The sequence below is a fragment of the Amphibalanus amphitrite genome, unplaced genomic scaffold, assembly GCF_019059575.1.
Source record: "Amphibalanus amphitrite isolate SeventyFive unplaced genomic scaffold, NRLGWU_Aamphi_draft 001506F_arrow, whole genome shotgun sequence".
Classification (NCBI taxonomy): domain Eukaryota; kingdom Metazoa; phylum Arthropoda; class Thecostraca; order Balanomorpha; family Balanidae; genus Amphibalanus; species Amphibalanus amphitrite.
The window spans coordinates 38,067-64,286 of record NW_024882999.1 but is presented as its reverse complement, the minus strand read 5'-3'; the positions used below and the strand labels follow the sequence as shown (position 1 = coordinate 64,286).

Sequence of the window (26,220 nt, the reverse complement as noted above, 5' to 3'; positions counted from 1 at the left end):
TGTGCACGGCACCCTACTAACCGGTCTCTAGTGATGTGCCAAATTTGAGCACAATCGGCCCAGCCGTTCTCGTGATCTGGAAGCGGCACCCTGCACGTGCGCACGTGCAAAATGGGTCCCAACTGACTTGTGCACGGCACCCTACTAACTGCTTCCTAACCGTGTACCGAATTTGAGCGCAATCGGTCGAGCCGTTCTCGAGATCTGGAAACGACCTATGCACGTGCGCACGTGCAGCAGCACCCCATTTCTGGCACATGGATATGCAGTGCCTAGTGGGTGCCTACCTACATGCCAACTTTCAGCGCAATTGGCCAAGTAGTTACCGAGATATTGCAACAATTACAAAACTGACACCTCTTCGTTTTGCACGTGGCACGTGCATAAGGGGTCACCCACTTGTATCGGAAATAGTCCAATACTTGGTAGAAGGAATGAAGCTACCCTACAAAAATTACCGCATGTAAATCGGTCAAGTGGTTGCTGAGATATAAGCCTCGCAAAAGCGTCCGCACGGCCGGCCGGCCGGCCGCTCATACTCAGAAATTTCCGTTAATCTAAGGAAAGACTTCGCTCGCTTCGCTCGCTCCGTAATCATCGACAGAATCGAGATCGTTCATCAATCATCACCATATGTAGGTAGGTATCTACGGATTCCTGTAGTCAAATACCGCTCCCGCGGCATTGTGATTGTTTCGGTTCCACAGATGGAAGACTACAATCTCAAATATGACAGAATCGCATTACATATGTGCCCTATCGCGACAAACTGACCGCAGTGGCGGCGGAAGGTATTCTAGGATAGGGGTGCAAACGATATTGAAGCGCCCCTTCCCGCTGGGCGCCCCTTACCATGCCGATGGCCGTCCCTGCACTGGAAAATCAGTTTCACCCCTATACAGGCGCCCATAGAAGTTTGCAGAGTGCTATTCCTGGTCATAATCATCTCCCCAGTAAAAAAAAAACGCAAAATACGCCCTAGCACTAGGGGTGTAACCGCCCATACGGACAGTGCAATTTTACAGGCCCCAATCTCGGACCTCCCTTAACATTCATATGTTGTAAACGGCAAACCACCCCCGATAAATGTTACACAAACTAATTTCCTCTCGCATATCGGCCATCAGGCGCCCCTTTTTGTCGCATGGAGCCTGCAACGCTATAAGCCCTCATATGTTCGTGTTGGCGTTCGGAGGCTATCGCCTTCAAAGACGTCTCCATAAATGTTTCTTTTTCGTCCCACACACAGGCGTCCCTCTTTCGCATGCAGGCGCCCCTCTTCCGCATGGCGCGCTTCTCGAGTAGCTGCGCCCTCCTAGCCTTTATCGCCTGGCAAGATTATATTCGACAGGGTCGGCAGCATCTGCCTTTGTTTCAGATAAGGATGCCCTCCACTCTTCAGCATATCAAAAGATACTTTTCCCACGTCATTGCCACCCTCTTCGTGTCACAAGTGCCTTTATCAGTTGCGGTGTCGCCTCGCACTGCTCAGCTTTATGGCTGCCGCACCTCTTAACTTCCTGCCTCCTCTACAGATTTTCGAGGCGCCCCTTTCCAATTTCCATAGCTTTAGGGTGCAGCTGCCCCCCTTGCCCCCCTGCTTCCGCCGCCACTGACTGACCGGCGTACCCTCCCCTGTCATTAGCCGCCGCTATCCGGGAATCCCCGCGCCCGCCACCAGCTGTGCGCGGGCCTGACCACCGGTGAGTCCAAATTGGTCGCTCAAAATTTCGCGTTCGCCACGCACCGCCGGGGCGTAGTGAGCCTGTTATCGTCAACGGATTTACAAAAGTGGACCTTGCTCTGTATAATATAAGCTTGTTGTCTCATTACTTAGAACAATGACCGAAATGCAGCCGTTGCACTGCATTCGTGTCGTAATATCGAGAAATCGCTAACTTTAGGACCCCACCAAATAAAGTTCTAGGGATTGTGGTCCTCAGTTCCCAGATAACCATCTTCAGATAACTTTCCTCATCAATCACCAGGGATTGACAGACCCCTCCGACGAAACCAGACAACCGTGACACCTTTCAAAGACACCGTCCATTTTTGATCCGCCGAGCGCTTAAAGGGAGTAATTGGTCGGTAGGTAAAGGGTAAAGGTTCACTTTCCTTAAATTAGTTTTTAAATAGATTTAGTATTTTTATGCTCAAAATGATCAGAAAATAAAATATGAATAAATCTTTTTATAAAAAAATTATTTTCTGTGTTTTAATATACATAGGAACAACTGTTCTATATAACATGATGTTTGTCGCGTAAGCTTATCACGCGTTGACCAAGCATATTGCGTAGTTCAACGCTACGCAAGCTGCATTGGCTGTACCTACCTAAGCAGCATGCTTTGCTTTCCTCAGCAAGGCACGGATTCTTTTATGTATGTACCTACAACTTACAAGACACTTTACGGAACGAGAAATGGAATATCTTTGTTTAGGGTCTAAAGAGCCTAACCCAACAAAACAAACAAGCGGCGGGGGACATTCTCTCTTATTCTCGCAGCTCGCTCTACCGTCGGACACTCATTCTCATTCTCTTGGTAGCGGTCAATCTCAATTTGTAGTGTGACAGTGATGAAGGGAGAGGCGCGCAGGGAAGCTGTGGTGTCGCAGAGTGAACGGTGTGGTGTCGCAACGCCTGATGAGGGGTGGCGGCACCGATCGCAGTGGCGGCGTCAGGGCGGCCGGGCAGGTGATTTAAGATGTTCCGTCTTCCCGACCGCCACGCTGCTGGCGGTGTCCCTGCGCCGTGCGCTTTGGCGGGACGGTCCTGTGCTGCCGCCACTCCTCCCCTGCGGCTTGTTTGCGCGGCCGCTGGTACCGCGGCCGCATTCCGCGTCCAGCCACTAGTAGCGCGGTGGGTAGGCGCAGTGGCGGATCCAGGGGGGGGCAAAATGGGCATTTGCCCCCCCAAACGGCATGATTTTAACATAACGCCTATGGACGATGCATGGAAAGAATCGATAAATTTTTATGGTTTGCCCCCCCCCCCCCCCAAACCTCTGAGCTGGATCCGCCTCTGGGTAGGCGGGCGGAAGGGACGGCGGCCGTCGCCCCACTAGCGGCGACGGTAACGGTCCTTTGACCTGCATCCGCCATCCGCAGGGCTGCGGCCCGTCGTTGGTCGGCTCCGTTCTGTTGGGGCGAGTCTGGTCGGTCCGGAGACGTCGAATCCAGAATCTCACACAAGCTGCGTCTGCGTGCGGTCGGCTCGACGGTTCCGTAGAGTCGGACCGGCGATTCCGGGAAGTCGGATCGGGGGCTTCCGAGACTCGGTTCGGTGGCTTACCGGACTTGGATCCGAGAAAAAGAGGGCACGATGTGTGAGTATCAACTTAGATCGGGAGCGGGGGTGAAGCAGGACCATGGGTTACGCCACCGGGGGGGGGGGGGGGACGGGGGGACTTGTCCCCCAATATTTTACATTTTTACCACTATGCCTATGGATGCTGCATGGAAAGAATCGACTTCAAACGGCCTTCGTCCCCCAACCATCGGGTCGTGACGGAGCCCTTGACCAGGACGCCGGTATGTGTGACGCGTGGGTGAGAGGCGAGCCATCGGGGCCGCAGGAGGTGCGGTGATGTGTGGGTGTTTGTTGGTTGGAGGGATGGGTTACGCGATGCGTGATGTGAGGGCAGATTGGGCAGACGGATGGGTCCGACAAGATTGTAAGCGGCATGATGTGCGAGAGTTGAGCCGGCCATTATGTAAAAGTTTGTGTGAGAACGTGTCAGTCTGTGTGTGTGTAGATTAGAAGTATAGTTTCGAATAAATGCGTTCGATTGAGTGGCAGTCTTTTAATGGGACACCCGTCGGGAGGACCGAGCTCGGGGGCAACGGAAGAGACCAACGGCGGTCGGCGACACAGATCAACAGGGGCGGATAATTGCCATAATCCCAGGGGATGCTTTTCTAGCTCCTGGCGAATGGAATTTTTGCGTAGAAAAGCACGTATAGGTACGTTTTCCTGCAGCATCACTCTCCCCGAGTTGACGGAGACGGAGTCGATTTTTGGAAGCCGGAGTCGCAGTCATTGACAATTCATTGACTCCGCAGCCGTTTCACTAAAGCGTTTTTCACTCGGCGCTCTTCTGGGAGAATAGCGCCCTTTTGACAGCACTGCGCCATTCTCATGGTCTAACGGCGCCCTCCTGACCGTCTCGCGCCCTTAGGTCTCTGTCTACCGTGCATCCCTCGACTGTTCGGCGCCCTTCCGGCCTCTCAGCGCCCCTGGACCACATAGCGTTTTCAATCACGACACTCGGCGCCCTTCTAGGAGAATGGCGCCCCTTTTCTTGGTCTCACGGCGCCCTCGTAACCGTCTGGCGCCCCTATGTCCCCACCAACTTATTACTTAGCACTACTGACTGTTCGGCGCCCTTGTGGCCTCTCAGCGCCCCTGGTCCACGTAACGTTTTCAATCACTCGGCGCCCTCGTAACCGTCTGGCGCCCTTTCGTCCCCACCAACTTAGCATACTGACTGTGTGGCGCCCTTCTGACCTCTGCGCCCGTGGACATACATATAGCGTTTTTAATCACCTGTCGCCCTCCTGCAGGAGAATGGCTTAAAACGTGTGGTCTGACCAGAATAGGGAAAATGAGAAGGGCTACGGGTCTCAGAAAAGGGTCGGTGTTCTCACTTTTTTCTCAGTGTGGTTTCCAGCAATGAGAACGGAATTCCATCTCATACGCGTCCGTGCACGGGTTTCGCTTGAGGATGGTGATGCCGTTCTGATCCGTGTTGAACCTTCATTTCCCAAATCTGGCCCGCCCAGATCCGTTCTATTTTTCCAAATTTGGGACCCAATTCTATCCGGATTCCGGTCGATCGATCCATGGATAACGGATTTATCCGGCCCATCAAGTGCTCTAATTTATGGATAATTTCCATGCCAGCTCAACAACTGGTGTACACGGCACCCCTCAATTATTTACTATATTCTATATAAAATAACTGATTAGGGGTTCTTCTTGGCCCTGATTTCGAATTAAAATGGCCTGAAGTCAGCAATGTATAGCTGTTAGTGACGTCAACTTATGACGTCATACGGTGTTCGACAATATTCGAAGCGACTTTTTCTCTGAAAGTTGACCAAATATTTGAAATCGGGCAACGGCGTGTCGAAGACTAGATTGGAGCATTGTATTCTTTTTATTTTTAAAACTTTTTTATATAATCGAATAAACCAAAAATTAAAGTTTAACAAAATACAGCTTCGATTGTTTGAAAAACGGTTATATGTAAACTGCATGTCTGGTGGTCACCTTAGAACCGTCGAGAAAACAATGGGTAATTGCATAACAAGATATCCTAACGTATCCCGTTGTCCCCGCTCACCATGCCTGGGACGCACAATGGCGCCGGCCGCGCCGAAGCCGAGTCACGTTTCCGGACTATTCGAGCTTATAAACGTGTCAACATGTGAATTGATGCTCGTCTTATATATTATGGTGGATGGCAAGGTCATCCAGGGCATATTTTAAGGCACTTACTGCGTCCCATTCTGGGACGTAGCCCCTGCTGATTTGGCCCACTGCGTTCCCTACCCTGTGCCGTGTCCGGTTCCCTAACCTGTGCCCTGACCTGTACCCTTCCCTCTAAAATGTCCTGTGCCATGCCCTGTAACCTGCCGTGCCCTACTTTCTGCCCTCCTCAGTGTCCTACTCTGTTCCTTGCCCTGTGCCCTTAGTCGTAGCGCGTGCCCTCTGCTCAACTTTGGGACGCAGTAAAAATTTGTTAAAATATGCGCTGAGGTCACCTGAAGGTCAGGTCAAGGCCATTGACCTTAACCCTCGCATGCGTGGCGGGGGGGGGGGTCGGATGGACCACCCCCATGGTTTTTCGCGAATAACTCGCGTAAAAAGCGGCCGATAGCGACGACACTTTCAGAACCCTCGAGTTTATCAATTTTACACCTACTCTAAAAATTTCATGACCCTGACCCAAGTGACCTTTGACGTGTGACCTATTTCTCGAGGCCATGTTTGGCCGGAATCGCGATTCGGCGTGTCCGCTCGCATTAGCCGCGCGTTTGCAAGCTTCTCGTGGTTTCAAACGCTCAAACATGAGCTTTGATGTTGCTCCCATGCATTTGGGTGGATGTCAAGGTCACCTGAAGGCTGAAGGTCAGGTCAGGTCATTGACTTTTGGTGACCTCGGTTCACTTTTTCGAGCTGTACATGTTTCTAGGCTAGTTTTTGGAGCTGAATTCGAATTTAGCAACCATTTGAACATTTACGAAGTAGTTTTGGTGCCTTCGTAATATGTTACGAAGCTGTCAGAGGCGGTTGACACGTACTACGAACATCCGTCACGACGCCTACTGTTGACCTGACCTGGTCTAAATGCTTGAAGACATCATAGAATGATCAAAACTGACATGATATTCGTGATCAGCACCCCGAAAACCCCCTTGGCAGCCACTCTTTACGACTTTCTAACAGGTCCCGATTTCCCGACTTTGGGTCATTGACCTGGAAGGTCAAGCAATGACCTAGGACCCCAAAATCGGGTATCATCGGCTTCCTCTCGTCACGGGCAACACGCTCGTTTTTTTCCGCGAAGCTCTAGCTCGATCAGGGGCCAAACGCAAGGGGGTGGGGTCCAACCGTTACCGACCCCCATACACATTAGAAGCTGGCAATCGCCGCACACATGCGAGGGTTAAATGACCTCAGTTCACTTTTTCGATATTTTCAAGTTTTACGAGTAACTTTTGGAGCTGAATTCGATTGAAACACCCATTAAAACGCTTGAGATATAGTGTTGATGTCTATTTAACTTGTTGCGAGACTGAACAGGCACAGGAAAAGAGAAGAGGCTCGACCCTCATCCGCATTAGCGTTTTCCCAGCTGCTAACGTTAAGAGCCTGCCTAGAGTCACCAGTGAGAATAGACCGGTGGGCTGGATTAAACCGCATGCTTACATTTCCATTAGAACACCAACGAGTTAACCGACACGCATCTCTGTGCCACTCCAAAAACACATCACGCACACGGCAACACGTTTATTTACATATCATATGCATCTCCATTCATCGAGACGGCGGGGCCTGCACACCTCCTTACTTCTTCGTATGGAGAATACGGATCTTGGCGCAATGCGCAGCAGCACTCGACGCCGAGTCTCTTACAACAAAAAACTTTAAAAGAGATCCTCTGGTGCTGGTCGTGGCGGCAGCGATGGTGGTGTTGGTGAGAGCGGCAGTGGCGGTGTTGGCGGTGGCGGTGGCGGTGTTGGCGGCGGTGGCGGTGCTGGCGGCGGTGGCGGTGCTGGCGGCGGTGGCGGTGTTGGCGGCGGTGGAGGTGTTGACGGTAGCGGAGGTGTTGGCGGCGGTGGAGGTGTTGACGGTAGCGGTGTTGGCGGCGGCGGCGGTGGTGGTGTTGTCGGCGGTGGTGTTGTCGGCGGCGGCGGTGGTGGTGTTGTCGGCGGTGGTGTTGTCGGCGGCGGCGGTGGTGTTGTCGGCGGTGGCGTTGTCGGCGGCGGCGGTGGTGTTGTCGGCGGTGGTGTTGTCGGCGGTGGTGTTGTCGGCAATGGTGTTGTCGGCTGCCTCCACGTCGGGGCCAGGCACCGTCCCAGCCGCATAGCTAAATCCGCGGAGCTTTGCGACCGCGCTACACTTCCGCAGCTCGTCGGCAGTGAGAGCACCTGAGAAAAGAACATAGAGTTCCGGTCAGGTCACTGACCCGTGACATCAACACTTGGCAGCTCTACAATACCTGGCTGATACAGTCCTCTCGCATCTGCAAGAAGTAGATACGAGTGCCTATTCAAATGCATTCGACAGGTAGTTCAACAAACGCACAATGCGAGAAGAAAAAATGACTGCAGAAACTACCGTGTATTGGAATAGGCACTCGCATCCACTTTCACAGATGCGAAGAGACTGTGAAGTAGTCTATCATCGACCAATGGCTATTATGATGAAGTGTGATCAGCCAGTGACCAGTCTTATGCGTTGGTCACTTCTGCCTGAGTAATAATTTGACGTAGGCCTACGGAGTTCGATACATTTCAGTATATTTAGGAACATTATTCGATGCGAGGGACAAAGTCGCCATTGGGCAAAACTTCACGAGCAAAATTTTACAACTCTTTTCAACTGTTCAATGGCTCCATTTCGATATAATCGGGATAGAGTTGAAATTTCAAGATACATGGGACCAATAAAGAGTAAAAAACATTCGAGGGGGTGCACCAAGTGTACGTGGAACGTGGAGCTGGCCGCTTGTTACTGTAAGCTTTGTGTATTAATAAATAAAATAGCTTGAATTCCGGCGTTTAGGATTATTTCACAAATGTGGGTGAATAATATGTGAATCCATTAGTCTTCTTTGGTGAATGCTGATAGCAAGGTTACTTTTTTTTTTATAAATAATTTGTGTAATGTCGAAAAGTGAAGAATTTCCAGAAACAGATGAGTAATAAAAAACTATGCATTTGTTGTGAGGAATGCCGGGATTGGTTTTGATGTGCGATCGATGACACCTTAGCCGATGATATAGCCAGTGTGTCGTGACATTGCTGTCTGCACTTCACAATTGGCGGGTCGGCATTGGCCAGGTCTACGTGCATGCGGCCCCCTGCGTCGTAGACTTATTGGTGGCCTAGTGACGGTGGTGTGCGGTTTGTGAAGGATAAATGCGCACTGAAAACGTTCCGAATTCCAACGTTCGTTTTCAATGCCAAAAGTGCTCTATAACTTACCATGCAAAAATGCCTTTAGGATGGCCTCTCCATAGGCGTTGAGGACTTTTTTTCCAGTCGAGGCGTCAGTTTCTTGGAAGGACTTCGACAAGACGTCGTCTTCACAAAGGTTAAACTTTGCCGTCGTTTTCCCACCGGGCCGGACGCTCAACACGGCGACTCGGAATCCGGCGCCCTGAAGGCGATACACCTGCGAATACCGATCTTTAATTAAAACACATACAATAAACCACGGAAGAGGATGCAACACATGCCACTGCAAATTGAACTCTAGCAGATATGAGGCGCCCGAATACGGGTTAAGGTTTAAAGGGACTATCCCACCTTCAAAAAAGTACCGTTTAGGATTCGGAAATGTTACTCATGATATTGTGACGAATTCTGCAAGTTTTTACGTGTTTTCATCATATACTTTTTGAGATTTGAGACTTTTATATTTCATCGTGACGTCATTTAGATCGGATCTGTGACGTAATAAAGGATTTACTTCATGTCAATGTGGGGGAAATTTGGCAGCAAATATATTTGCTGTTAAATATTACGCGGCTCATACAATAACAAAAGTGCATCTGATTGGCTTATTCGTAAATCAAGTGATACTTCACTTGAATGCATGACAGGCGTTCAAGAGGCAAATGACGTATCAGATTGCCGTTAACCCGCGCCCTGGTGGGGTCTGTTTATAACGCGACCTGGTGGGGTGGGGGGCTATTTTTGTCCCCCCCCCTCGTATCTCCGAAACTACTGGACGGATCCGGAAAATTCAAACGGCGTTCGATAGCCCTGTCAAATTTGTCGAAGGAAACCAAATTTCATTGACCTCGGGGTCACCGATGACGTCACAAGTCAGGTCAAAGATGAAATATTTCACAGTTCACGGGTCTTCTAGGGAATGCGCTAGAACACCGAAGAAAACGCATTTTGTCGAGAATCAGCGATAGGGCGTCAGTTGCCTAGTACATATGTTGCTATAAGAGGTCACTGACAATACCAATTCAGGTCACAGGTCAGGTCACCAAGGGTCACAGGTCAGGTCACATGAACCTAACCTTAGGTACTAAGGTTGTGCGATGCATGTTTTATGGCCAATTTTTCATTTCCAACTCAATGGTGTTGGTTATAAGACTATCAGGTACGGCTTAGGTCACTTTCTGGTGAAGGTCAGGTCAAGGTCAGGTCAAAAAAGGTCAAATTTTTAAGTTGATAGTTTTGCATAAAATGGGTATTGATTCGATGCAGCTCGTCACAGGGAGTCTAATGGTGGTCTTTGTTTTGCGCTACGGGGCCTAGAATTGCTAAAAATTGAGTTTGAAAATTTGACGTCATCAATTTTGAACAGTTTTTTCGCTATAACTTAGCCAAAAAAGAGGTATCAATCTGAAATTTGGTATGTGGATAGAAGGCGGTAAGAACTATCATATATGTTCCGGTTTTTGCGAAATTGAAAAAAAAAACCTTTTGGATTTTTCGGCTATTATATCCAAAAAATATATTTTTTGATTTTTGGGGGTCAAAATCCAAAAATGTCAAAAATCCGAGATAGCAGTTTTGTAGCCCTGTCAATTCTACAGCTTTTATGTCTTTATCGTTTTTCTGTATTTGCAAAGCTATAGGCCTGACAGCTCTTCCCGCGAAACCTTTTTTTTTGGGTCGAAAACGGCAGAACATGACGTCATTTCCGGCCAACCTATCATAGCCTTTGGAAAAATTTTTGGTCATAATGTGTAAAATTGATGTCCGGGATGGTACTGAAAGTTTGGTGACGATCGGCGCAGCGGTTCTGGAGATATATCGAAAAGTCTGGAGGGGGGGCAAAAAATAGCCCCCCCCCACCAGGGGGCGGGTTAATGGTTGAGATTAGGACTTGCACAGGGAACATTTTCAAATGAAGGGAACGAATTTCTTCAACACCACAAGACTGCGGGGGTTGCGAGGCCTTGCCTGGGACTACCATTGAACCGATTTCGAGGTTGACAGCTCAAAAATTCTTTGAGCCAGAGGACCTCACGTCAAAACGGTTTTCCGACCCCAGCACGTGCAACCTGCACCCCTCGCAGACGGTGACCCCCTGGAAACTGGTTCAAGGTATTACCGATGTGTCCCGCCAGTGTGGCTTTGTCCGTGACCTCGGGTTGACCTGTAGCCTTGAAAAAAATTCGTGTCACCGAAACTTTGAAGCGGGATAGCATGTGCCACGAAGCACTGAGCGAACCGAGGCCAGCACCAAAAGTTTACCTCGCCGGAGACGAGTCGAACGGTACCACTCTGGTCCCGATCGGTCCCAAGTCAGCTGGAGGTACCCCCTCGAAATTTCGCACGTGCAAGGCTCACCCTCTCGCTCGCTCCGTTAGTCGCCCCAAAAGGCGTTATACTGGTGATTACGAGCGAGCGAGCGCAGCGAGCGAAGTGAGTCTTTTCAATATAACGGAAAAATCTCAGTATGAGCGGCCCGGCCCGGCCTGTAACGCTTTTGAAAGGCTTATATCTCAGCAACCGCTGGACCGATTGGCCTGCGGTCTTTTTTGCTGGGTAGCCCCATCCCTTCTACCCCGTAATTGACTACTTTTGATACATCTCAGTGACCGTCGTGGCACGTGCCACGTGAAAAGTCAAGGGTGTTCAAGCTGTTTTGCAAAAGTAGTGATTTTGAGAGGCTCATATCTCAGCAGCCGCTTGGGCGATTGACTTGCGGTAATTTTTATAGGGTAGCTGCATCCTTTCTACCAAAAATAGGATACTCTCGATGCATGTGGGTCACCCCCAGTGCACGTGTAAAATACAACAATAAGAGGTGTCAGATTTGTTCCCATTTTAAAGGGACCCTCCCACCTTCAAAAAAGTTAATGAATTGGCACGAAAGTGATGTCGCTCGGTTCAGAAAGAGCGAAAACGAATATCTACCAAATTTCATCAAAAAATATTCACCGGTTTTCAAGATATTAGACTTTTACTTTTGTTTACTTTTTGGGATCTCCGCTGTTCCTAGCGACTTTATTTGAAAGTGCGGCATTTGTTGCGCGCAAAGCAGCATATACCGCCGCGTGCTACCAAACGTTTTAGTAAAAGATTTAAAAATCGTTAGATCTCCGCTGACGTCACAAATTCTAAGGGGGCATACCAATGCACTAGCCCCTTAGAATCCGAAAACTGCAAGTTTGAAATTCCATATCTCCGAATTAAAGCATTTGTCGATGTTGTGAGTGCCCAAACCGGTATTTGCAGGCCATGGCCACCAATTTGGCTATCTCAACTCAAAACTAATGTTAAGGTGGGAGTGTCCCTTTAATAACTCGGTAATTACTGGGGCGATTTCGCTGAAACTTGGCATACAGGTAGGCACCCACCAGGCAATGCATTCCCATGTGTTGCGGTTGGGGTGCTACTGCACGTGCGCACGTGCAGGGGGCGCTTCCAGATCTCGAGAACGGCTGGGCCGATTGCACTCAAATTTGGTACACGGTTGGGGACCGGTTAGTAGAGTGCCGTGCCAAAGTCAGTTTGGACCCCGTTTGCACGTGCGCACGTGCAGAATGCCGCTCCCAGATCCCAGGAACGGCTGGGCCGATGGCGTTTAAATTTGGCACACCGCTAGCGACCGGTTAAAATAGTGCTTTGCACAAGCCCGTTGGAAGTACCCTTTCGCCCTTCCGCACGTGCAGGGCTCACTATCTCGCTCGCTCGTTCTTCGCCCAAAAGGCGTTTTACTGGTAAGGTATCACTGACCTTACCTTGACCTTTAGTAACCTTCAAAATGTCAACGGCCATTGTGCCAATGTCAAATCAGCCAGTTGTGATTCTAAAACAATCCATCAGTGTGTCAGGTCAGTCGGCATTTATACCAATGTGAAGCAATCTCCAATACCAACTGTTGCGCAAAGGATGTCCCAGAGGGTACTGAAAATTTGAGCAGGCTATCTGAAACGGTTCGGAGTATAGCTAGGAAAAACCTCAGGGGGGGGGGGGTGCACCTACATGGGCGAGGGTGAAGACTTACTGGAGGACTCAAAACAGTCGAAAATGTCTTAAAATGGCTAAGTATGTGTTTCGTTATGCCTGAGGCTAAAAAAAAAAACTGGAGGGCCTATGACATCAATGTGGTCATCAGGACTACCTAGTCCATGTTAGAAATGAAACCCTCGTCGTAACCCTAAAACGGTCCCATAAAGACGAAAGAGAAGGCTTCCGTTTCGTCCCGCTTTGTTCCTATGCAAAAGGCCAGGGCCACCGATTGGTACTCCAGAAACAGTTTTGGGACGCAGAATGCTTCTCCAAGAAGACCTGAAAGGAATCTCAGCGTTCTAGCTCAACTCAAACCGCAAATATGAACACATTTTTGGAGAAGAAAATGGCATCCGGAAGGTCGTAGGCCCATCTTCAAGCGAGACACTGAATCGGTGAACAGGTCAAGGAAAGCTCAAAAGCGGTGCCAGGAGATTGTGACAGGCATCTGTCGCAAGATCACATGTCATGCAATTCATGGGATCCAAAATTTCATGAAAATACTTTGGGGATACTGAAATCGTGGCTCGTCGAAGCGAAGCGCCGTTCCAGCCTCCAGGAGCTCCAGCTAATCGGCGCTCAAATTTGGTACACAGTTAGGGACCGGATAGTAGGGTGCCGTGCACAAGTCAGTTGGGACCCATTTTGCACGTGCGCACGTGCAGGGTGCCGCTTCCAGATCTCGAGAACGGCTGGGCCGATTGTGCCCAAATTTGGCACATCGCTAGAGACCGGTTAGTAGGGTGCCGTGCACAAGTCAGTTGGAGGTACCCTCTCGCAATTTCGCACGTGCAAGGCCCACCCTCTCGCTCGCTCCGTTAGTCGCCCCAAAAGGCGTTATACTGGTTACGGAGCGAGCGAAGCGAGCGGTGTCTTGCGTAGAATAACGGAAATTTTTAGTATGAGCGGCCGGCCGTGGTCACGTTTTTGCGACGCTTATATCTCAGCAACCACTTGACCGATTTACATGCGGTAATTTTTGTAGGGTAGCTTCATTCCTTCTACCAAGTATTGGACAATTCCCGATGCATGTGGATGACCCCTTATGCACGTGCCACGTGCAAAACGAAGAGGTGTCAGTTTTGTAACAATGGCAATATCTCGGTAACTACTGGGCCGATTGCGCTGAAACTTGGCATGTAGGTAGGCGCCCACTAGGCAATGCATTTTTTCGCGAATGGTACATAAACAGTACCACGTAGTGCCGCTAAATTTGAAATAACTAATAAAACATTTTTTTTTTGCACATCTCGCAAGACGAAATTGATCGGAATATGTTGGCCACGGAGATAAGACGCAATGTTTGAGGTCATGTTTGGTCGAAATCAAAGAGATGCGATATACATAAGGGATGCCCGAAACGACACAATGCAGCGCCGCTGTATTCACGCTATCCGCGAAAAAAAATGTACAGGGTTGACCGAATGACCCCTCCCCCACCTGGGGGAAGGTTTAAACAACCCTCCTCGCACTGATGGGTTCAACATACAAACTGTACTGACCTGTTTGGTGATCTGCTTCCAAATCCTGTCCAGGTGGTTATCTGCCCTCTTTTTTCCGGTCTCCAACAGCTTGCGTCGCATTTCCGCGCGGCGAGCCGACCGTTGCCCAGCCAGATCGTATCCACAGGCACCACACGCTGCCTGTCTGCCGTACACGGGCTTCCGGCATCCTGGGCAGCTCCCGGCAACTATAAAATAGAAAAGAAGAGATTTGGGTTTAACTCAGCACCGAACAACTGCAAAACTGCTTGAACAGAAGTTGTTTTGATGAACACAACAGCGTATTGGGCACTTATCTTCTTATAAAGGCTTTCGGGGCGGCGTACACATTGTTCAGGGTCGCTTTCGAGGGCATGTAAAATACTGCCAAAAGAAACTATGTAAGAAAGCTAAGCATACTGTCGTTTCACGTTTCAATCCATTCGAAATCACTACGAAGAGGCAAGTATGTAGTTTAGGTCATCAATCATGTACAGGGTGTCCCGAAATTGACGGCCCTAGATTCAAAACTGTAAATACCTATTCCGACACCTCTTTAATTGTAAAAAGATGCATCAGTGCACTTATTTTTGACCAGTGACCTGACCTGTGACGTCATCGAAGACCTTGAGGTCAATAAAATTAGGTTTCGCTCGAGTTTTTCCAAGGCTACCATGCATCGTTTGAATTTTGACAATCGGCACAGTAATTTCGGAGTTAGGGGGGAGGGCTATTCATAGCCCCCAGCTATTCATAGCCCCGGTCAGCAACTTACCCGGGAATCGGCCATGAGTTAAAAAAAAAGACTGATGTGAGAAATTTTGTCAACGGGAGTTCCTGGATACACTATAAAGGGCATCAGCATTCAGGAAGATACTAGAGGTAAGGAGCAACATTCATCATGACGAAAATCTTGCAGACCAGAGCGCTATTGCATAAACATAAGATTTACGCCACCGGAGTAGATCTTAACTTTTTTACGAAACGGCCATACTCTACGAAACACCGTAAAACCTGTTGCATAAAGGCCGTGACCTACTTCGTAAATATTTGGAAAATCTAGGTATGACGTCATACATGAATGAAAATAGTGCCGGATTTCAGCACGAAATGCAGAAGAATGGTGACAATAATGAAAGCGATTAAAGTTCCAGTGTACTGAAATGTGTGAATCACGTTGTCTGGATAAGTGGTTCAAATCACCTTGAATTGATAGCGACTTTAGAAAACCTTTCGTACTTTTCAATATTCATGCGCCCTCCCACATCAAGCGGCGGTCGGCTTGGTAAACAACATCGATCGTGGCATCTTGGGAGTGTGGGATATTCTAAGATCATAGATAATTTGCCCTCACTATGGGTTTCAGTCGATATTCTACATAAATTTGCATAGAACTGAGTGCACTGTATCCGTCTAGAACAGTGCCGTAGCTGCTACTGCCACCTTTCGCCAATTAAGTAAGCTGAGATTTGTACACTCGCCGTCCGGTGGTTGCTAGGTAGGACACGAAAGTAAACAACATTCCAAAGAAGAATTTCAAGACAAGTGTCCAGCTTGGCTTGCAAGATCGAACAAGATCATCATTTGGTGGCTGAAAATGAAGAATTAAGATAACCAGGGCCCAGACTAACAAGTAAGTTTTCTAGTATAGCGAATGGTTAGTGAACAATTGTCGGTTCATTGGCAGCACACTGCTCACTGCTCAGCCCTTTCAGACCAATCGTGAGCTTTTTCAATAGTTAATGGTTAAAGCTAATGCCGCTACAATTCCTGATCTATATTTTCTTTTGGTGTATTTTGAATTTGGCATCGTGTTTATTAGCCTCAGCCCTCAATTACTCGCAACATTCCAATGTTCTGTCGCTTTTTTCTTCACCATTATCTACAATTAGGTAGGTATGTTGAAATGCCATATCATATTGATATGGTGTCAGGTGTCTTATCATTAAAATCATTTCAAAATCCACAAAATTACGTTTAATTATATATTTGCAAGCAACATGCTTTCGCGCGTTGAATTAGTAGGCACAAAACAGAATGCATTTAAGCTAGGTATTACAAGATGAATGCCTACCTATTCGTCTGTGGGCTTGCGTGATATTTTTCAGTTTCAAACGTAAGCATTAAGGGCATATCAGCATAGCATCTAGATACCTACTGGACTATTCTGAATCTGCCAGTGAATTGCTGATTACTTTCAATTCCCAGGCTTTAATTAAATGACATGGCTAATCAAATTTAATTAAATGGCACTGGCTAAAATTGGCTAATTAAATTTAATTAAATGCATTGGCTAAAATTGGCTTTAAAAAGTCAACTTTACCAGTATAGCAGGGCACAGTCACAGACCTTTATGCTTGCATTCAAAGAAGGCTGAGAGCGAGGAGATACATGGTGTCATAAAAAGTTCATTATTCGCTCGATTTACTTTTTCCGCCTCTGTCTATATGTATCGCCTCTTTCCTGATTCCCTCAGTCCTCTCTCCTATTTCATGCTCTGTCAGCCACTTTGCCTTCGAAAATGATCTCCTCTCAATCCATTCGTTCTAGTCTTTCTGATACTTACCGACATCTTTATTTCTGTTTCAGGAATTTCTATCCGACTTCGTGGAGCACTGGCGGTCCCAGGGGGGGGGGCCACGGGGGCCATGGCCCCCCTTTGGTGCTGAAAGGTGGGGCCATACTATCTTTTGGCCCCACCTTTCAGATCGAACAAAAGTCCTAGAAAAGCTTTTTGTATGTTTCATTTTCTTTCTTGCGCCATCAAAGGACGTAAATTTCACTCATGAGTGGGGTAAGTTTCGTATTCTGTCAATTTGGCGGTCAGCGTCGCTGGCATCGGTTCACGAGTATGGCCGCATCTTACATGAAATATCAGCGTGGGTTTACTTGAGGCTCTCGTAGGCCCAGCAATGGCTGGCATGAGACCTCTTCGGCAGTGGCGGGTGGGCCCTGCCAAAGGAGCGTGGCTCTAAGACACTAAAGTAAGACCTCATGGGTTGGTGCTGTGCACCTCAGAAGCCCGGTGGTGACGCCGTATGCCGGCTTGGTTTCTTAAGGATTAGCGTGGGATCTCCGGGGCCTGCATAGAGTTTGCATTAGCTAGTATGTAATTTCAGAGGCCTGTATGTAATGTGTACACAGTGGCGGTCGCGGGGGGCATCAGGGCCATGCCCTCCCAGTCCCAAGGCACATAAAGGGGGCCATCATATCATTTGCCCCCCCCCCCCCTCAAGCAACCGATGGGCCCCCATAGGTGTATGGGACCCTGGCCCTGATTCGATCGTCACGAGGCTAAAAAAACACGCCCACACCGGTCTTTGAGCGTCCAACACTGACCTCTGAGGGAACTTCAGTGGCGGTCAAGCGCCCACGTTGACCGCTAAGAGCCCACATCGACCTCTGAGGCCCCACATCTGACCTATGAGGACCCCTTACCGGCCTCAGGGGCCCCAACCGGCGTCTGAGGGTCTCACACCGGTCTCTAGTGGCCTTATTGCTGTCTCTGGTGTCCCAAGACGAACATTTAGGTGCCAATGAGGGCCCCGCATTGGCTGCTGAAGACCCGATGCTGGCCTCTAAGGGCCTGCATTGGCCTCTGAGGAGGGCTCATCTTGGCCTTTGAGGGCCCTCTGCTGGCCTCTGGGTTCCAACGACGGCTCATTCCGGTCTTTTAGGGCCCCACGCTGACCTCTGAGGGCCCCATGTTGGCCTGTAATGAGTAGGACCCACATAAGCCTCCGAGAGCCCAACTCGGTCTCTGATAGTCTCAAACTACTGGCCTTTGCAGTTTGCAGGCCCTGTACTGGTCTCTGAGGGCCCTAAACTGGCCTCTAAGTGAAAACATACATGGGTGGGCTTCTGAAGATCACAGGGCTCACGCAGACTCCTGCACAGCCGTACGTTGGTCCTGATCGAGATTACTTTACGTCCTGATGGTCCCGCGCAGATTCCCTCATATTTCGACGTCGGGACCCCATGAGCCGGTGTTGGTCCTGGGGCTGGCAGAGACTGATGAAGTCTTTAGGGCTCAGGGCCAGTCTTTTTAGCAGTAGGACTATAAGGCAGGCTGAGTGAGCCCCAATAGAGCCGTTGCGAGGCCCCGCGCGAGCCGTGCGCGGCCCTCAGATGCCAGTTTTGAAAACCAGGAACCTGTGGGGCTGGGGGTCTCCAGAGGTCGGTGTACCTATTCTCTCCCGCCGCTAAACAGCTATATGGGTAAATGTCGTAGTCTGAAAATGATCTCTGGGTTTCACATGCTTGTTCAAAGCAAGAGGTATCCGTACTTTTCCGAATTGTTTTATTCTGGTAAGGTCATGAATCCGCGTGCCCGACCCGACCTTCCAGTATATGCTACACCGATCCGTCGCCGTGGTGCAGTGGCCCGACCGGTGGAAACACCGTGGGACGGGAAATGGAACTGGTGCCTTTGCCTTAAATGCTTAAAGATTTCACGCAAGAATGAGGTGGATGAAGCATAAGTAATGCCAACTGCGCGGCGCCTCGTGGACGTAAAAAATTAGCCGATCACCCCCCCCCCCCAGTGACTGATAAATGTTATGTCCCGCGAGTGTGACTTTGGCCCCCCCTTTTGCGAGCGGCTGCGACCGCCAGTGTCGTGGAGGAGTCTTCTGACCACGGCATTCGGCTGTTCTACATGAAGGTTGAAGAATCCCGCTGGGTTCAGCCGACAGAGGGCTCTGATAAATCGCCGATAGATGGCGGCTGCTACGCCAAGAGTCACTACCTTCGTTGAAATCGTCCTATCAGCAGCGTCTTATCCCGGTGTTGGCGCACTCGGGAAAAGTGAGGCTGTGCAAGCTCAGCATCATTTGTTCCTTTTTTTAAAAAGCGCTCTTCGTGTTACGATTACAGTGACATGTCAAGTTTACGTGGGTCTCTAGCTCAACTTGAATCGCGGCCGTATTGGTGCACAGACGTTCTCTGAATACGTATGGTACATACGTGCTAGAATCTGAGGCGAGTGTGTTTGGATGTTCACTAAAATCGTCAACGGAATGTGGGAACCAGAAATAAACATCGACACGGCTGATATGTTTGATGACTAATGCGTCTGCAGTTCCTCAAACGAGCTACGAGCGTGGTCTAACGTCAGTCACCACCGTTGTAGTACAATTGTCGGGTACGACTATGCTTATATCATGCTATCGCATTGGTTGAGAAATGAGAGGTGCGGTTGCAGTCTTTCTATAAATTGTTCGAGGATAAGAAAGCATCAGTGTGTTAAGGAGTTACCTTCATATGCATTCATAACTGTATAAGGACTCAAAAAGTTGGAATTCGGTGTCAAACAGCTGCAATAGCCGACTTTCGGCTAAAATCTAAGAAGCCTACCCCCTCCGTAGAATATTTTACGATTTTTACACATTTGGCGCATCTGCGACATTTTCTGCGCGTTTTGGCGAACTACTTTTTCTTAAATCTTAACTTATATGCAACAGAAGCCCCCAAAAGTTACGTCACGTGCTGGAGTAAATTCCTTGCTCTCCGTACTATTTTCAAGACCTTTGTGAAACAGATTGGCGTAGAATAAGTACGATTCTAAGACAATTCGTAAAATATCCGGTGTCGTAAGTTTTATGCAATAGCGCTATGGTCTCAGTATGGATTACACTATGCAACAGTCATTTTGTTCCTGAGTAACGACCGATTTTTTTGGACTCATTGGGTCCCATTATAACCGAAATGGGCATTTGTTTTGATCTGAAAATGCTTTTCCGGTTTTCAGAGACGATTTTCGATTTTTGGCCCCGAAATTCGGTTTTTGGCCCACTGTGTCCGGTGTAATTGAGTAATCGACTCGCGGTAACTTTCATCGCCCTTCCTATGCCACAAGCTTTCGAATGATATCCGGTTTTGCATATTTGCGTGTAAAAATAACGTCATAAATCTATGTTAAAGTAAGAAAATATTGAAATTTTGTAAAAATTTGACATTTTTTTCGATTTTATTTCAAAATAGAGTAAAAACTAAAGGCCCTATCCAAATTCTGAGCCCAGTTCCTTGAAGAGCATTCAATTTCCGTTCGGAAGGTACTATTTTAGTGCATTTTATCGGTTTACTGTGGCGTCCAGATTGAGTCACTTGAAAAACGGGCCCCCAACAGATCAAGATTCTGAGCGACAGGACTGCTCAAAAGTAAGTTCCTGCGTGTGACCCGAGGTCACAAGGGGTTAACAAAATGACCTCAGTTGATCAGGTTAATGCTATGTGATATGACTTAGGATATGTGTTTAGGTTAACTCAATCTGGACGCCACAGGAATCCGATAAAATGCACTAAAAAGGTACCTTCCGAACGGAAATTGAATGCTCTTCAAGGAACTGGGCTCAGAATTTGGATGGGGCCTTTAGTTTTTCCTCTATTTTGAAATGAAATCGAAAAAATGTCAAATTTTTACAAAACTTCAACATTTTCTTACTTTAACCCTCGCCCATGTAGGGGGGGGGGGTTGGTGCAACCCCCCCTGAGGTTTTTCGAAAATAGTGAAAAAACGGCGGCGCGCAGCGCCGCCAAATTTTGGGTACCTTATGGGGCAAACCTTGCGCATCTTTTGATAAAAAAATTTGACCGGGTCATGTCAGGTCACGGAGTTATGACGTCACAAAGGGAACAGCCTCCGGCCGGATTTTCACAAACTGAGTGCCAACGCCCGAGGTTTCCTGCCGGTGGTACGGACATCGGTTGATGGATCGTGATGAAACTTCCCATGCATGTTGGGGCAAGTATTGGCTATCATATGGTATAAGAAACTTGACCGGGTCAGGTCAGGTCACGGAGCTATGACGTCACAAGAGGAACAGCGTCCGGTACTATTTTTGAAAAGCGCCCGAACCACTATTTTGCTAATTCTTGTCACCTCAATGGGAATATGCAGCAATATTAGCTTCTATAGGGAGCAAATGGACCTTCCAAATCCAAAAATACAATCAGATTTCAAAAATTTAAATTTTGATTTTTCGAATTTCTGCCGCCGACTGTGACCTTGCCGACTTCCGGCGCTCCCAACGCGCCATTTTTAGAGCTAGGGAAACGAAATACATACCAAACGATAGAGAATTGATCAAGGAACACGATAGTGAAGGTTTCAAGTCGATATCTCCCACCGTTTTGCCGCAATCGCCGCGGAAAGTTGAAAAAAGTCTATTTTTCCGAAAATTTGACCTTTGACCGGTCAAAAGTAGGTCAAATGTTGACCTAGGACCAAAAAATATACCACCAATCGCGAGATCTCGGCGAGAGCAATCCGTTGGTCTTTTCCGCTAAGCTCTACGACGCTCCGTTTTCAAACGCCAAGGGGGGGGGGGTCGCACCAACCCCCCCCCCCCCTGCATGGGCGAAGGTGGCAGATCGCCGTTTACGGGCGAGGGTTAACATAGATTTATGACGTTATTTTTGCACGCAAATATGCAAAACCAGATATCATTCGAAAGCTTGTGGCATAGGAAAGGCGATGAAAGTTACCGCGAGTCGATTACTCAATTACATCGGACACGGTGGGCCAAAAACCGAATTTCGGGGCCAAAAATCGAAAATCGTCTCTGAAAACCGGAAAAGCATTTTCAGATCAAAACTAATGCCCATTTCGGTTATAATAGGACCCAATGAATAAGAAAAATTCGGTCGCTTTCCAGGAACAGAAATTTTTCATTTTTTGTTGCATAGTGTTATAGAAAAGGCAAGCACTAATTGGGATAGCTTCTTCAAGCGTTGGTGCTTCCATCCGTCCTGGCTATAAGCTAAAACATACAGGGTGTCCCAGCCCAGAATTACCCGAACATTTATTTTTAAGCGAATATTGTTGCCGTGCGTAACCGTCAAATCTAAGGCCGTCAAAATTTTGTGCCATATCCTCTAACAACCGACCTTACAACCTTACAACAACCATACCACCGAGAGGTCAGGTCGTGACCCGGAGCAGTTGCTTGGCGAGGTCAGCGGAGGGCGGCTGCCTTTACGCTCTACCCTCAAACTTCAAACCCCTATTATTTGGGAGGAGTACAGCCCTGCGCTCCGCAGGAAAGTTATTAACATTATTTTTGATGGGCAGCGGAAAAAGGAAAAAGTTAACGATGGGTATGTCGAAAGCAGTGTTTCGCCAGCGTTCGCTCCGTAAGTCAGAATTGAGCTGCCACCCTTAGTTTGCTTGTATACAAGTAAAAAATAGTCGAACGGCCAAAAATGTTCCCATAACTCAGGACCTCCTCTAAGGAATTTTCACAGGGGGGGGGAGGGGGCAGAGGCTCCAGGAGCCAAACCTAGGGTACCCCCTAATCCTGTTTTCTCATCGAATTTAGGCCACTTATTTTTCGTCACAGCCCTGATACGATTTTTTTGAAAACCTTAAAAAAAATAGAAAACTGGTAAGCGACCCGACTCTCGATTTCAGCTCCACGGGGGGGGGGGGCAGCGGCATTACTGCGGGGTTCGCCCCCCCCCCCCCAGTTAACATGTTAGAGGAGGCCCTGCCATAACTTGGAAAACAATAGAGGGTCGGGCAACTAAATTCATACTTTTTGGCGTTAAGCTTTGAAGTGCTGTACTGACGTCAGCAGGGCTGCGGAGTCGGAGTCGGAGTCGGAGTCGGAGTCGGTCGGAGTCGACAGTTGTGACCGGAGTCGGAGTCGGAGTCGGAGTCGATTTTAGAAACCCGAGCCGGAGTCGGAGTCGGAGTCACCGAAAATATGTCGACTCCGCAGCCCTGCTAGGTCTGCGGAGTCGGAGTCGGGAGTTGGAGTCGGTCGGAGTCGACAATTCTGCCCGGAGTCGGAGTCGGAGCTGGTTTTTGAAAGCCGGAGTCGGAGTCGGAGTCGGAGTCGCCGAAAATCCATCGACTCCGCAGCCCTGGACGTCAGATAGAAAGATAATTAGTTCATCTTACAGGCTGTTGTGTTTGTTTGTTAATATTTCGTGGCGTGGCCTGCCGCCTACAGCGATATCGGCCGAGTTGGCGTCTTCTTTATTTTGATGGTTACGTTGTCTTGGTACAACCAGTGCAGTACAGTATGGTGCGTAGGTTTTACACCTCGCGGTACATTTTGGCCGCTTTGGAGTTTCCCTGCGTTGTCTTCTGGGCTGCTGGTCTGCTTCAGTATCGGGGCAGCTAGACGTTTATTTGGGCGGTCATCCGCCTCCACCAGTCGGTGGCTGCTCTCGTCTGGTACTGTGGCTGCCGGTGTTGGCTGACCAGCGCCGGGCCTCTCAGGGGGAGAAGCCGGGCACTGTGGAGAGGTTGGGCTGTCTTTGAATTCGGCTGGCCTCTCTCTGGCTTTGCAGCCTGGCAACCGGCCGTCTGGGCGGCACTGGAGGCGGCTCGCGGAGTTGGTGGACTGCGGCGTTGAAGCTCTGGATGGTGCAGCGCTCTCAGTCTCGATGGGTTCCTCGGCTTCTTCTTGAACAGTTTGGGTTGCTTTGTTCTAGCCGCGAGGTTTCTTCCGGATAGTTTGTGTAGCCGTCGTCCACATCAGAGTCCGGGACTCCGGCGTGTCTGTTCGCCGGTCTCCTCCGTCTCAATGTCCCAAAATTTGTCGATTTGGGTGGGAAACGACATCCAAATGAAATTCATTTTCCCACTCACACCACCAATTTTTAAGAACAATTTTCCACTCCCACCAAAAAAAACTAGATTTTTTACCTATAGAAAGAGCAGTTGGGCGGATGCCCAGATCAGCATCAAGCATCCTACATTTTTCACTTGTTGGATCTAATCGAATCAGCAGTTTTTCACTCTCTCCCCTCTTTTTGGTAGGTAATTTCCTCTCTGACACCCAAGACAAAACTCAATTTTGGGACACTGCTCCGTCTCGGGCTGAATCTGGATGGCCTTGTCAGAGGTAGTCAGTGTCTTCCGATGGCACTCCTCTTCAGCTACCACTTGCTGGTGCCGTCCTGGTTGGTGGTGGGAGAAGCACTGCTTCTAAATCGAAATGTGCTTGCAGCACCGGGCAGCTGCGCTCCTATGCTGCGTGGTTTCCGCTTCAGTGGAGGCAGCGCCGGTGACTGTTCTTGCAGGTGGCCGTGGGATGCTTCCCGGAACATTGGAGGCAGCATGGTTCCACCACCGTCCGGCATCGCCTGGCACTGTGTCCGTACTTTTAGCAGTGCTGGCACAGCAGCGGGCTGGGTATCCACGGTCGGAGCTGGAGATCTTGGAATTCCGCTCGGATGGTGTCCGGGATCGCGTTTCCAATGAAGGAGAGGCGCAAGCCTGTGTGTGGCTGCCCATCTTTAGAACAGAGTCGGCGTACCCCAGCCACGCCCTGGGAGTGGAGTTCTAATAAGATCTCCTCAGGGACATTGGCCAGGGACGTGGCGTGTGTCAGAGCTTCCATGATGTTCTGTCGGGGGTCTGGTTCGCAGGTCACTGGTTCTTCTATGAATCGGTCTAGTCCGAGCAGTGTCTCTGCTTGTTCGGGGCTGAAGACGGTGATCAGGAGCGCGCCCGATGACGTGGGCTTCGCAGCCTGCACTCCTCCGATCAAGCAGACGTGTGCATGTTCTCTGGGTATTTGTGATGCTATCGCTCGACGCAGTCACCTCTGATCGCCACCAAGCCGGTCCCGTCTTAGTCGGTAGAGCATTGGACTCCGCGTGGTAAGAGCACACGTCCCCGCTTGGAAAAGTCCGGGTTCGAGGCGCGAAGGGCGCTCGATGTTTATGGACCTCCTATGACCATAATTTTATCTTTGGTGACCTCCAGTGACCTCAGAGATGATCTCATCGAAAAATAACTGCGATTGCTGTCGACACGTTAGACACAGAGCTGAAATCTGGGATATCTGACATTTCATTCATTAAAGCCGGATCCCATGGGACATGTCACATGTTTTTTGTCATGTCAGATCACTGACCTATGACGTCATACGTGGACCTCTGCATGGTCAAAAAATGTCACGTGTTCGCAACAATGCCAATGCCAGGTAGTCCTCAGGAAGATAAAACTTTCGGAAAGTGATAAGCCTCCGGGTTTTCACGTGTTGTATTTCTGAGATTTTTGCAATCGGGTCAACCGGGGTTAGGTCAGTGACCAGTCACGTTGCTTTCCTTTTATAAGTCAATGGGGAACCAGTGAAACTCGTCATTTCCCATTACAAACGATATGATCTCATATTCTCATTCCAAACATGTCAAAACTTGTAATTAATATGCACTCCTTATATGACCCAGTGTCTTAGCTTTGCGTTATAGGAGCAATTGTGGCGTCACATGATAGCACTGAGGTAATTTCACGTCACTGGCGTTTTTCGTTGATAACTTCTGATCAACTTGAGATAATGAACAAAAAAAAAAAAAAAACGGCTTACATTTAATCGTGTAGCAAAAATGCTCATTTTGTAACAAATTTCTCAAAATGTGACATTTGCTGTATTTTCGTAGCAGAACTCGCTACTTCATTACATTTTGTAATCTGGAGTATTTTTAGGTTGGCTTTTTTTGTCATCAATCTTAGCAAAAAAAACTCAATTTGTGACAAAAACACCTTTGGATACAACTACATAGTAGAATATTTCCCCACGTAGTAGAATTGATCCAAACCACAACTAAAAAAGTACAAAAGCCTTTGTTACCGACTAGATACTAGAAACTGGCAAACGCTAGAACCTAAGCCACCCAAGCCACTGACGCTGTTGGCGTTATTCTTCAATGGTTGTCGTATTATCGTGATTTTCATTGATAGCTGCCTTTGTTTTGCCGCACTTAATATACATTTTGCAACATTTTGACACATGCTATTAACCCTCGCCGGCCGAGCGGGGGGGGGGGGGAGGGGCGGCCATGTTTTTTTTTCGTGATGGCTCCGAACACGCCGGAGATAGAGAGCTGAAAATTGGCATACCTGACCTTTGATTCAAGCCAGATCTTTTGACACCAACCGCATTTTCGGGTCAGGTCAGGTCACTGACCTATGACGTCATAAGTGTACCTCTGCACGGTCTTCAGATGTCGCAACTTCGCAACGCCCTCACTGCCAGAGGAGCTTTCACAGGGAAATGAAACTTGCAGG

At 48.7% G+C, this 26,220-nt stretch overlaps 2 protein-coding genes across 2 annotated transcripts in view; one reads left to right on the top strand and one right to left on the bottom strand.

Moving 5' to 3' along the window:
- The window catches only part of LOC122373507, a 71,219-nt gene that overhangs the window by 32,555 nt on the left and 12,444 nt on the right, over positions 1-26,220 (top strand). The gene's annotated exons all lie outside the window — the stretch shown is intronic.
- The window catches only part of LOC122373506 (autotransporter adhesin BpaC-like), a 29,174-nt gene continuing 9,720 nt past the window's right edge, over positions 6,767-26,220 (bottom strand). The window contains exons 2-4 of the mRNA XM_043351634.1: positions 14,217-14,404; positions 8,716-8,905; positions 6,767-7,656 (exon numbers count right to left, since the gene is read on the bottom strand). Of these exons, the coding sequence (XP_043207569.1) occupies positions 7,073-7,656; positions 8,716-8,905; positions 14,217-14,404 (962 nt within the window). The 3' untranslated portion in view covers positions 6,767-7,072. The remainder of the gene's footprint in view (positions 7,657-8,715; positions 8,906-14,216; positions 14,405-26,220) is intronic.